Source organism: Phoenix dactylifera, chromosome 3 (genome assembly GCF_051530095.1).
Source record: "Phoenix dactylifera cultivar Ajwa chromosome 3, Ajwa_hap1_PhDact_Kaust_v1.1, whole genome shotgun sequence".
In the NCBI taxonomy this organism is placed as follows: domain Eukaryota; kingdom Viridiplantae; phylum Streptophyta; class Magnoliopsida; order Arecales; family Arecaceae; genus Phoenix; species Phoenix dactylifera.
In genome coordinates, this window is record NC_143192.1 from 2,157,501 (window position 1) to 2,170,106 (window position 12,606).

The 12,606-nt window shown below is 41.9% G+C and overlaps 1 protein-coding gene across 1 annotated transcript; it reads right to left on the minus strand.

The window, feature by feature from the left end:
- Positions 1 to 1,807: 1,807 nt before the first annotated feature.
- LOC103708690 (protein IQ-DOMAIN 11) lies at positions 1,808 to 2,342 on the minus strand. The gene is made up of 2 exons (XM_008793740.5): positions 2,091 to 2,342; positions 1,808 to 1,987 (listed from the first exon to the last, which is right to left on the minus strand). Exons 1-2 carry the CDS (start codon positions 2,340 to 2,342, stop codon positions 1,808 to 1,810), a joined length of 432 nt encoding a protein of 143 aa, XP_008791962.4.
- Positions 2,343 to 12,606: the final 10,264 nt, after the last annotated feature.

Sequence of the window (12,606 nt, forward strand, 5' to 3'; positions counted from 1 at the left end):
TTGGTTCAGAAGATGTTAGCTGTCCAAATTGGTCATGTATATCGTGAGATGAACAGAGTTGCAGACTGAGTCTCCTCATACGTGGCTCGTCACTCTGGGAACATCATCTGGACAAGTCTAGTAGGTGTTCCCCACTGTTGCATTATTTACTTTTCTTCGTCCTGGCAGGATGTCCTCAATCTTGATTTATTGAAAATAAAATGCCGTTTTGACCCAAAATAAATAAATAAATAAATAAATAAATTTGTACTTCTTGCCTGCAATAATTACCTAGCTAAACACCATATGTATGCCGGAACCTCATCGAGCAATTCCAACAGCTTAACAAATTGGGATGCAGAACTAGAATTCTACTTTGGGCTGCCATTGAACCGGCCTAATTGAAACTTTTTGTACACTTAGTTGCATTCCACCATCCATCTCCTGCATCTTCCCAATCCTTTCGTTGTGTTCAGGAAATGGTGATTTACACGAGGACTTTGATGTTATTTAGTGACCCCTTCCAACATTTGAAATAATATTGTGATTACAAGCGATTTTCTTTCATTCGCTTTTGATGAAGCTCACAAGGAATATCCCGGGATATAGGAGGCCGTAAGCGAGAGGCCGAGCCCTGGTATCGAACCCCTTAAATATGGCAAAGAGAGCTCGGTGGTGGGATTGCAATGACTTACTGTATAATATTTTTATTGAACATAAATGAACGAGGTTCAGCGCTATATTGCTCAACAAGGAACTGTTGACAACTGAAGTTTATAGTCCCACTTATATTCCTCTTATTCCATGAAATAATTGTATTCTACCATTTTGGCAGAATAAAATTATGTAAATAAGTGGCCTTATTCCAATGAGGCTATTTTGTGACGTTTTGAGATAATTGGTAGGATAACCCTCCAATTCGAGGATAACCCCTAGTACCCTAATACAAAATGTGCTTTCTAGATTTCTAATAATCCAAACAAATCTAGTTGAAACTCTCTTTTCCTTTAAAACCAACCAATCTTTGTATGAAATCACAAAGCCTAGACTTGTGAAACTAATAATAATGTGCGCATACCCAAATTATAGGATCTCGTGCAAGTTAGGTTGATGGCAAAGGTTGTGCAACTACCACGGTTGCCTACTTGTATCTTGCTTGTGTTCTAATGCCAAGATATTACTTGATGGATCTTCATCATGTTATCTCCTTAAGATTCTGATATAAGAACAAGAGAAGATTTTTTTTTTTAAAAAAAAATGGCTAAATAAAATGGAGGATGTAGAGTAGTTTTCACTCCCATTAGACAACTTGCGTCCTCTAATGCACGAATGCAGATTAAATATCCATGCACAAATTAAGCACACATATAGTGCATCTTATATATGCAAATTGATGTGTGATACGTAGATAACATTACACGTTCACGATCGATCGATCCATAATTTGCACATGAACATACATCTTGTGCATCTTGATTCGTGATTAGAGGTCGACTGCTGCATTGATCCATCAAAATGTCTAGCAAGTAGGGGTATGAATGGCCTGATTTGGTCTTTGTTGGCCCTCCCCTAACCCGGCCAACCTAATACAAGCCCAAGGGCCCTAGGCCTGTTCCCCTCCCCCCCAATCATGAACATGGTTTAGAGGAACAAAAGAACTTGTGAGATATATAACTGTTTTATAGGTTTTTTTCTGAAAAAACAAGGTTTTATAGGTTTCCAAGGACTACAAGAAACAACACACTTAGCACATTATAGAATCAAATGCCGAAGTCTCTCATGAAAACACCAGGATCTCTATCTCTCTCCATAGTTTCACACAAGTTCATCAGGAAAGTTGTGCCTCTCTCTGTGTACCAAGAAGCTGCCGCGCTCGCACCCTGACCTGCAACCGCACCATCGCCTGCATGCAGTGGATCGCCACCCGCGTCTGCCGCCGCACGCACACCCCCCGCACCACCGCCTGCAGCCTCACGAGGCTCCTCAGCGCCCGGAACGCCCTCCTCGCCTTCATCAATTTCCCCAACTTCCATTTAGTCCCATAATATTCCCTTAAACACTACTTTATCATTAGACTGAAACCAACAAAAACTCGAGACATAGAAACATACCAAATGACCTCGGAAGTAGGCTTGGATCGTAACCGCCGCCAGCTCCTCCCGCGAGAACGCTTCCATGTACTGCATTTCAACCTCGTCTCTTGAGTATTCCGTTTCTCCGGTCGTGACATCCTCGGCTGCCGTAGGGCTGATGATGGCCGCGGCGCCGTTGCCACCGCGGACTTCGAGAACGTCGAGAGTTTTGCAGGAGGATCGGACAATGGTGCGGCGGACAGCGCCGAGCCAGCGCCGGGCTCCGGCCATTTTGGACTGCTCTTGGATGGTTGGCTTCGGTGTTGCGTGCCGATGAATTAAAGGAATGGCTCCTCCCATGTAGTGTCTGGTTCAGCAGGAAGATGATGGGAGTGGGAGCTTTCCTTTTCCTTTTCCTTTTCCTTTTTCTTTTGTTGGACGGCAGGAAGCCACAACGTGGTGGGATGAAACGGATGTGGATGTGTGGAAGGGTGTACTCCAAGCATTCTGCAGCCCGCAATAGGGGAAAAATTAAAATTTTAGAATAAAACTTCTACGCATGGCACCAATAAAGATGATCGATATGGTGGGAGTTTTCACAGCATTGATAATGATGGATATCACCATGTATCTCTTTTTTATCATGCTCCAAACCTAATACTTGGGCCGGGCACCAAGATGGTAGCATGGTTGGAACAGAGCTAAGATTCCATAGGAGTGACCCAGGTTCGAAACGCATGGGCATCAATTAAATGTAAGGACTGGATGCCCCCTGCCTGGTTTGTCCGGTAGAGTCGCTATCTAATCCGCCGGTATCGAGGTGGCACTGGGGTGACGTACTTACATGTGAGGCAACCTACGGGTCGGGGAGGGCATGCGAAAACTTGCGACCCGCATCGAACATTTCTTGGTGGAAAGAGGGCTCAGTGGGAGCTGCTATGCGGGTGGGTTTGTCCCTCCACCCTCCTATTTTTTACCAAAAACAAAAACCTAATACTTGGGCTGGCGAACACGACCACATGACCCAAGGGTATAACCCTAGAGGGCATACAAGACCTACAAAAATGAATAGAGCTCCACTAATGCTGAAAATTGAAATTAAACATGTATTAGCTATATGAACCCATTAAATAATTTTATGATTAACAAAAAAGAGACTTGTTCAACTATACAGTTCAGTTGTTCCTATGGTATCAGAGTTACTCTAACTCTCTGCTGCCCGACCAATCATCTCTAAACTATTCATTAATAAGCGATGTTTGACTTGGAAAAGGAAAAAAATAATATGATGATGAGAGCTAACAACTTAGAAAGAATTTCTGTACATGATCATATGTATGATTATAAATATTTTATACATATATGTATCATATGCTAACGATAAAGACAAATAATTTGTAGAGTCGAAACAAAGCTCCAATTTTTAGTTTGTTTGTTGGCTATAGTTGGCTATACTAAAGCATTAAGAGTTTGTGTGGTATCCTACGACTCTAGAGACCATACATGATGAGGATTTTTTGGATTAACAAGTCTGGGTAGTTGATGCATGTAAGCTTCTTCATGCATCGTCTCTTTTGCTTGGACAATGTTACCTTTCCATCGGTGGTTGAAGAAAGGGACTGAAAATGGATCGATTGGAAATAACAATAAACTCATGATCATCATAGACAACATGATCAGATAAATAAACACAGCCACTGGATAAGTTCAAGCACCAGCAATTTCATAATTAATTGTTTTGTAACCAAGAAAGACAGATATGTGAACGAGGCCAAAATTCTGAAGTTCACTTATTATATGGGTGGGGCCATGGATAACATGCTCACACATTAAATAAATTATCTGAGTATGATCAAAGCAATGGGTTGCGTCCTTGATTTGTAGACATCATGCAAATGATAAGAAAGACTGGTCATTAGACAGTCTTATTTAATATGAGGGTGGCATGTGGGAATGGGTTAAAAGAGCCAGGCATAATGTTTAATTTGTTTTTTCTCTGGTTACCCCCTCCACTTGTTTCATTTTGTTCGAAGTGTGGGATTAGGGAAGTAGGTGAGAAATACTAGGACTAGCCAAAAGAGTTGATGCTTATATCATCCATCATCGAAGAATTAGATATATTGTTGAATTTTCCATTAATTAAATTTTCCAATCTTACTTTTGGAGGACAGATACATGAAAGATGGAGCACATAGAGGATATAATTAAAGATGTTCCAAAAATATAAGTACTCAGCTCAATATTACATGGTTCTTCTTTTTTTTTTTCTTTTTTTAATTCTTGAGAACTAGGATGAGAGGACGTCCAGCTGAAGTAAGGGTGAGGGTGGTGAAATAACCAGTGACCAGGACAATTATACCCTGGCACTAACTATGAATAGTAGCTGGCACAGAGGCTCCAGTCACTGAATAATATTTGTGAAGAAGGAAGGAGAAGAAAGGTGATGAAGAAGATAACGGAACTTCATTTCATGTTTCCATCCCAACAAGAGAAGATGACGCAGAGGTTTTATAACCCTCCTGGGAACATTCTGAACGTGAGAGTTTGTTGAGGTTTGTTCGGGAGAAAACCGACTGCATGTGCTGAGGCTTCCGTGGGTGATCTGGAAGGAATTCGAGGGGAGTTAACATCCCCCTGCAAGGTGATGGTGAGGTTATCAGCATCAGCTTGTTGCAGAGAGTACGATGACGTCGAGTTGAGAGAGCCTTTGTAAATATGTCGGCCGGCTGATCATCGGAGGCTATATGAGCTGTGTGGAGTTCACCTGAGTGTATTTTCTCCCGGACGAAGTGATAATCCACTTCGATGTGTTTGGTCCGAGCATGGAATACAGGATTAGAGGCCAAAGCCAAGGCTGAGATGTTATCACAGTGTAATGGAGCGGATGTACAAGGTGGTATTTGGAGCTCGGATAACAAGCGACGAAGCCAGATAATCTCTGATGCAGTGACTGCTAGAGCTCGATATTCAGCTTCGGTGGAGGAGCAGGCGACCGTCGGCTGCTTCTTTGCATACCAAGAAATTAAGTTGGGACCAAAGTAGATGCAGTATCCTGTAGTGGATCGCCTATCATTGGAATCCCCTGCCCAGTCTGAGTCGGAGAAAGCAGAGAGCTGAAGAGATCTAGGTTTGAAGAAGAGACTGAGATCGGCGGTGCCTTTGATGTAGCGAAATACTCGCTTGAGAAGCTGAAAATGTATTTCTAGGGGATTAGCATAAATTGGCAAAGATAGTTGACTGCAAAAGAGAGGTCCGGTCTGGTGATTGTCAGATATTGGAGAGATCCGGTGAGGCATCTGTAATGTGTAGGGTCTGAGTATAGAGCAGACCCGTTGGGGAAGACGGGTTGTTTCAAAGGAAGGGGTGATGCCACCGGTTTGCAATCCTGCATGCCTGCCTTATGAAGAAGTTTCAGGGCATAGGACGTTTGATTGAGTGTGACTCCATGGTTAGAGAATGAAGCTTGGATGCCGAGGAAATGAGATAGTTGGCCCAGGTCCTTCATCTGGAACTGACTTTGTAGTAGAAGAAATAATTTTGTCAAGGATTGAGGACAGTTTCCAGTGAGCAAGATGTCATCCACGTAGATGAGTATATATATGGAGACAGTTCCTTGATGTGAGAAGAAGAGAGACGGATCAGCAGCACTGGATTTGAATCCATTTTGTAAGAGGAAAGTTGAGAAGGTGGCAAACCACTGCTTGGGACTCTGTTTGAGGCCATAAATGGCTTTTCGAAGAAGGCAGACGTGGTCTGGGTGCTGAGGATTGCTGAAACCTTGTGGCTGCTCCATGTAGACCAGCTCCTCTAGTTTTCCATGAAGGAATGCGTTAGAGACATCCAGTTGTCGAACCTACCAATGTTTTGTAATTGATAGAGCAAGGAGGAGCCTGATTGTTTGAAATTTGGCGACTGGGCTGAAGGTTTCAGAGTAGTCAATGCCAAATTGCTATTTGAATCCCTAGGCTACTAATCTGGCTTTATACCGGGCTAAGGAACCGTCTGAGTTCCTCTTAATTCTATATGTCCACCGGCATCCGAGAACTTGTTGAGAAGGAGGCCGAGGTACCAAATCCCATGTGTGCTGATTGAGCAGGGCGTCGAACTCAGTGGACATGGCTTTTCTCCACTGCATATCAGTGACAGCTTTTGTGTAGCATGTTGGTTCAGAGGGTTCGGGTGAGGTACTAAGGAGTGAGAGTATATGTCTGGGTTTGAGAGAACCAGTTTGCTGTCTGGTGATCATGTGATGACGGGTGGGAGGTGGGAGGTGGAGGTGTGGTGGTTGTGGAGGAAGATGAGTCAAGTGCTTCTGGCTGTGGTGAGACATGGGAAGATGGGTTTGTGGGAGGTTGTGGTGATAGAGGGGGAGAGGGGATGGGAGTGTTGGGTGAAGTGCTGGGTAGTAAGGAGGGTGGGACAAGACAGGGAAACGGTAGTAGAGGTGGCTGTGTTGAAGTAGTGGAGCAAGAGGAAGAGTGAGGAAAGTGAGTTTCATCGAAGCGGACGTGCCTGGAGATGACCACTGTTCCCGTAGCTGGGTTGTAGCACCTGTAAGCCTTGTGATTCGGGGAATAACCGATGAAGATGCAAGGTGTGGAACGAGGAGAAAGCTTGCTATTGGATTGAGGACGTAGCCAGGGGTAGCATTGACAGCCGAATGTTCTGAGAAAGGTATAGTCTGGAGTTTGGTGATACAGCACCTCGAATGGAGATTTAAAGTTGAGGATGGGTGTAGGCAGCCTGTTTATTAGATAGGTGGCTGTGAGCAAGGCGTCGATCCAGAACTTTGTGGGAAGAGAGGAGTGAATGAGAATGCTGCGAATGACTTCGAGTAAGTGGCGATGTTTTCGTTCTGCTATCCCGTTTTGCTCTGGGGTATATGGTGCTGAGAATTGATGGACAATGCCAAGAGATGAGAAGAGGGAGTGGAATCTATGGTTAGCGAATTCACCCCCGCCGTCAGAGCGAAAACATTTAATGGAGTGATTGAATTGCCGTTCAACAAGGGATTTGAATTGTAGAAATATATCAAATACATCGGATTTACGAGCTAGGGGATAGACCCAAGAGTAACGAGTAAAATCATCAACAAACAACACATAGAACCGAGTGACATTTTCGGAGCTTGGAGGAGAGGGACCCCAGACGTCGGAGTGGATGAGTTCTAGAGGTGACTGTGTAGTTCTTGAGTGTGAGCTGAAGGGAAGGCGACTGCTTTTGGCAAGGCAGCATGAATTGCAGAGAGACGAGAAGGAATTTGTCTGGCGAAGCCGGAGGTTGTTGGAGAGGTGCTGTAGCACCTTGTTGGCTGGATGACCTAGACGAAGGTGCCAGGTTGAAGAAGTTGTAGACGCTGTGTAGGCTTTAGGGAATGCAGAGGAGGAGGACGACTGATTGAAAATGAAAGGGATTTTGTAGAGACCTTCAGAGCATCTTCCCTGAAAGAGAGTTTTGTTCGATATCTTGTCCTTGATAACACAAGCAGAGGAGTCAAAGATGAGGATACAATTATTATCTAAAGCAAGTTTATGGACTGAAAGAAGGTTATGGGATATGTGTGGGGTATGTAATAAGGTAGAGAGGTGAAATGTGTGTAAGGGAGTGTGAAGGATACCTGAACCAGTATGACTGATATCAGTGGAAGAGCCATCGCCGAGTAGGACCTTGTCGGAGCCGGAGTAGGAACTTGGCTGATGAACCAAGGATGAATCCGGTGTCATATGTAATGATGCGCCGCTGTCCATGATCCAGTCGCCAGGGGAAGATCCAGTAGATGAATGAGCTATGTGAGCTTAGGGACGGATAAATGAGTGAGAATTTTCTTGATAGCTAGGATCCATTCGAAACCAGCAGCGAGCTGCTGAGTGACCCTGCTTGTGATAGATCTGACATTCAATGGGAGATTTGGAATCCCTGCTTTGAGAGGATTGAAACCAGCCTCCTGGTCTTGTGCGACCACATCCCCGAGATGAGGAGAAGAAGCGACCACGGCCGCGTCCTCTGGCTGCCATGAGAGCAAAAGAATTATCAAAGGCAGAGTGTTGCTTGTCTTTGGAGTTCATGATGATTTCCTCACTACGTACAGAAGAGAGCATATAATTCATCAAGAGTTATGGAGGAAGAACGAATGCGAATAGCAGTGGCGAAAGAATCATAGCAGGTTGGTAAGCCATTGAGGATATAGAGAATGATGTCCTCAGCGTCTGGGCTGGATCCAGTGGCTGCCAGAGCATCGATCTTTGACCGGACCTCGTTGAGGTACTGTTGCATTGACAGATTGTTCTTCCGAATGTTATGGAGCTCATTCTTCAGTTGGATGATATGCGTCCGAGTGGCTGAATTCAGACGATTATCTAGAGTCCTCCAGATCTTGTGACAATGTTCTAAATTGACCACAAAAGGGAGAAGAGATGGAGAGATGGTGGAGTACAGTGCAGTGGATAAAAATTGGTCTGTAAATGACCAGTTTTCGAATTCTTCTTAATCAATGGTGGTCACTGAGGGTGCTTTATCATCGAGAAAGCTAAGGAAACCACTCGCCTTGAAGATACGAGTGATTTGTGAGCGCTAGGTAAGGTAATTCTCAGCAGTAAGCTGAGTCGAAACCAGAGATTGAATTCGGGTGATGAGGAATTTCAGATTTGGGGAGATAGCAGAGTTGGAAAAACTTCTGTAGGCTTCGTTGGGTTTGTTTGTCGACCTAGGTGATGCCATGGCTTCGTCGTGGAGAGGAGGTAAGATTACTTCAAGGTTGATCGAGTCGGATGACATGAACTGTGGGTGATAGAGATGGTTGGAGCTCACAGACGCACAGGGAAGATTCCTTGCTCTGATACCATGAAATAACCAGCGACCAGGACAATTATACCCTGGCACTAACTATGAATAGTAGCTGGCACAGAGGCTCCAGTCACTGAATAATATTTGTGAAGAAGGAAGGAGAAGAAAGGTGATGAAGAAGATAACGGAACTTCATTTTATGTTTCCATCCCAACAAGAGAAGATGACGCAGAGGTTTTATAACCCTCCTGGGAACATTCTGGACGTGAGAGTTTGTTGAGGTTTGTTAGGGAGAAAACCGACTGCATGTGCTGAGGCTTCTGTGGGTGATCTGGAAGGAATTCGAGGGGAGCTAACAGGTGGGACTTGCAAAGTTTCAAAGACTTTACCAACAAAATCAGTTAGCTCCATCTTCTGACTTAGCTTAAATTGTTGATACTCATTTTGCTATATACCCACAATATTTTATCTAAGTTTTATTTTATATAGAAAACCAAAGGAATAAAATAAGGAATACCATCTGGAGTTAATTGATGAAGGCATCATAATAAGAAGTAGATAAGCTTGTATGTAAAATAAGAGTACTTTGTCAATTACCCAAAGAAGACTTCAAAGATTAATTAAAAACCTTTCTCACTTTGTGATGTGTTACGTGAGTCATTCCTGTCATATATTTAGTCATCCACTAAGAGCAATACATGATGCATATGCACCTGCACCATATATATCCTGTAGATTGCACTGAGCATAGAACAAGATTGATTTTGTGGCTTCTATATTCCTTCGAGTTCTTGAAGGATTTCTCCTCTCCAACTACTGCAGTATCGGATCACCAATTTTCAATCCTCAATGAACCTATACAAATATAAATTTAGAATCAAAATATTTGAGAAATATAAACAATTCAAATGAGTCCAAGTGGAAGGACTACAAAATGAGATAATACTAGTCAGAGGAAAAAAAAAATAGAGGAGGTAATTCAACAAGTGGACATGATTTCTCTAATAATCATACCAATATATTATGCAAAATATCCTTATTGAAATAAAGTTTTACTTAAATTACTAGTGATAGTATCATCAGAAAACCATGGACTCAACTTGTCCTTTTCAATATAGCATAGATATGAGGAATCTTCAAGAGATATGCCATCTTGTGTCATGATCTATAAGAATTCTCTCTTCAACAATTTAAATTATGTGGAATCTTTTCCAAATTGTGCACATGCTTTAATTAAGATCATTTTCAGGACCATCATCATTTTGAATTATGATGTGATGACCTCATTAAGTGACTGGATGCAATGGGAAATTAAACAGTCTCTATCAGTTACACTCATCCTAAGCTTGATCCATGGAGGTTGTTGGGTCTCATGGTTTCTCCCCTAGTGCCCACCTCCATCACAAGTTGATCAACACTAGTTCAAGCTAAAACCTTTCTATTTTCTAATGCCAAAGATATAACCAACATAATATATAATTTCAATTATTCTTTTTTGGCAAATTTTATAGTGAACAGATTATAAAATATGATTATTAGCCACCTAATATGATTGCTTCTATGATCCTACTCAAGTATTACCTGGTCTAGATCAGATCACTTAAGTTCCATCCTGGATGCGTGTTTCATTTTCAGCTTGGAAGTCAACAATCCAGTTTGCAGACTTGAAGAAACTGTTCAAAAGCTCGCCCAAGATTTTGTTTAGATGATTACACGCAACCTGTGCAGACTTTCAAAACTGCCAATATATCACTATAGGAATAATTGTTAAACCCGACGGAAATTTGTCGATGCTAGAAAGAAGCGTCGTTAAAAATAAAAACTGTGCCAAATTTTGGTGACACTTCTTATTAATGGTGACTTATCATTGGCTTCCAACGACGCTTTAAAGCATTGGCAAGTTAGAACGGATTTTGACGATACTTTAAGCGTCCTTATTTTATTACGCTTAAAGTATCATCGAAAGCCAAAAATAACACAACACTAATAAGCGTCGTTGATACCCATAAAATTCTCCAAATGCCTAGCCTAAACCAACCCCTTTCCTCTCATCACTACCCACACTGAGCTCCCTCCTACTCGGCCGCCTCTCCACCGATTTACTTCCCCTCCTCCGCCTCTTCGTTGGGCTTCTCCTTCCTCACTAGATTCCTCCTCCTCCACCTCCACTCTATCACGTGCTCCACCACCCCTACCTCCAACTTTCTCCTGAACTCCCTCCCATGGGCTTCACCTCTCTCTCAGCCAGCTGCCTAGCTCCGACTCACTGTCGCCTCCAAGAAGCCCCTCCCTCTCGGTTCCCGCATCTTCTGTTGTAAGCATTTCTATCTTGAGGCTAGCATCCCTTATCACTCGGGCATTCATCTCTCCTTAGCTACCTTCTAATTGTTTGATTGCATTGGTAATGAAGTAACAAATTGGGGCTTTCCTTACTGGTCATACACCTCAGTATAGCAATCAAATGTTGTATTGCGGCTTTCCTTAATGTTGGATTCTTTGATGGTGCATTCCCAAAATTTTGAACTAAGGTGATTATAGTGTGGTTAGCTTCCCCTTTCTTTCTCTAGAAAAAGGGGGGAAAAAGAAACTGTGTGCTTGCATTGGTATTAGGCTCTACCTTACAATATTTCTGATGATATATGAAAATATAGAGTGATGCTGTTGTTGTTTATTATTGGTGGAGGTAGAGAAAGGGGGGGCATGTAAAGACGTTTTAAATTCTGAAAGTCAGTAAGAGAAACCTCATTCTTGAAAATCTAGTTTGAATTGCCTCTTAATACCTTTAGCATATGGAGCTTCCTTTTTAACTCTAAGCATCGTATGGGTGCTAATGGAACTATAGAATGCCCAAGCCTGCTAAATGATGCTTGGGGGCATGTTTTCTTTCTTCTAAAATATGGCATCTTTACTTTCCCAAATATCATTATTTGCTGCAGCTGTTGCTGAAGTTCAAGAGGAAAAACAAAAGGAGATGGAGTGAGAGATTTCTCTCAAATAGAATTCTTGGAGATTCATGTTACTGGCACTTGAAACTTGTATCTTTTAATAGTTTGACCGTGCAGGGGACTAGTGGAATCCACTATTATGAATGTATTGTGGCTGTTTATATGCATGTTGATCTTTGAATTCCTCTGTAAATAGATAAAGTAATTATGGCAACTAATTGACTAAGGTAGAACCAATCAACATGATTTTCTTATACTGACATGACATATATTTGCTATCACATAATCAATTAGTACATGTAGAGGCTTCCCATTATCCCTTGTTTTAAATCAGCATTATCCCCAACCATGATATCTTGCATGGGTGCCTTCATCTTCTTATTTAAATAGAAAATATGTGCTGAAATAATTAATGGCAGATGTTTGTATTGGTTTTTTGTCGGTGTATTTTCTGCCTCGTCAATATGAATGTCAAAACAAAGTATTTTGAGAGATGGCATTATGTTAGTTATTTTGTGTTGATCTCCACGCCATTGACTACGTAATTAGTAGTTGTGAGTATCAATATATAAGGGGAGGGGAGATAATATTGAAAAAGAAAGGGAGCAAAGAAAAAACAAAGAAAAAAGAAAAATATTACTTTGCCATGACCCTCTCAATTTGTATTAATATTACTTTTTTCTTTGGGATTTGCAACCATTATATTCAATTTTTTTGTTAATTGACCAAGTATAAGATGTCATGAAATCTACCATAACGTACTAAATCTATCATATCATCCTGCAAATAGATCTTTATTAAATGTTTATTTTATTTTTTTTTTTTGC

Coding starts and splice junctions, on each gene's coding strand:
- LOC103708690 (XM_008793740.5), bottom strand. CDS start 2,342: ATGGCCGGAGCCCGGCGCTGGCTCGGCGCTGTCCGCCGCACCATTGTC. Junction 1,988..2,090: donor CCTACTTCCGAGGTCATTTG/GTATGTTTCTAT, acceptor AAATTGATGAAG/GCGAGGAGGGCGTTCCGGGC.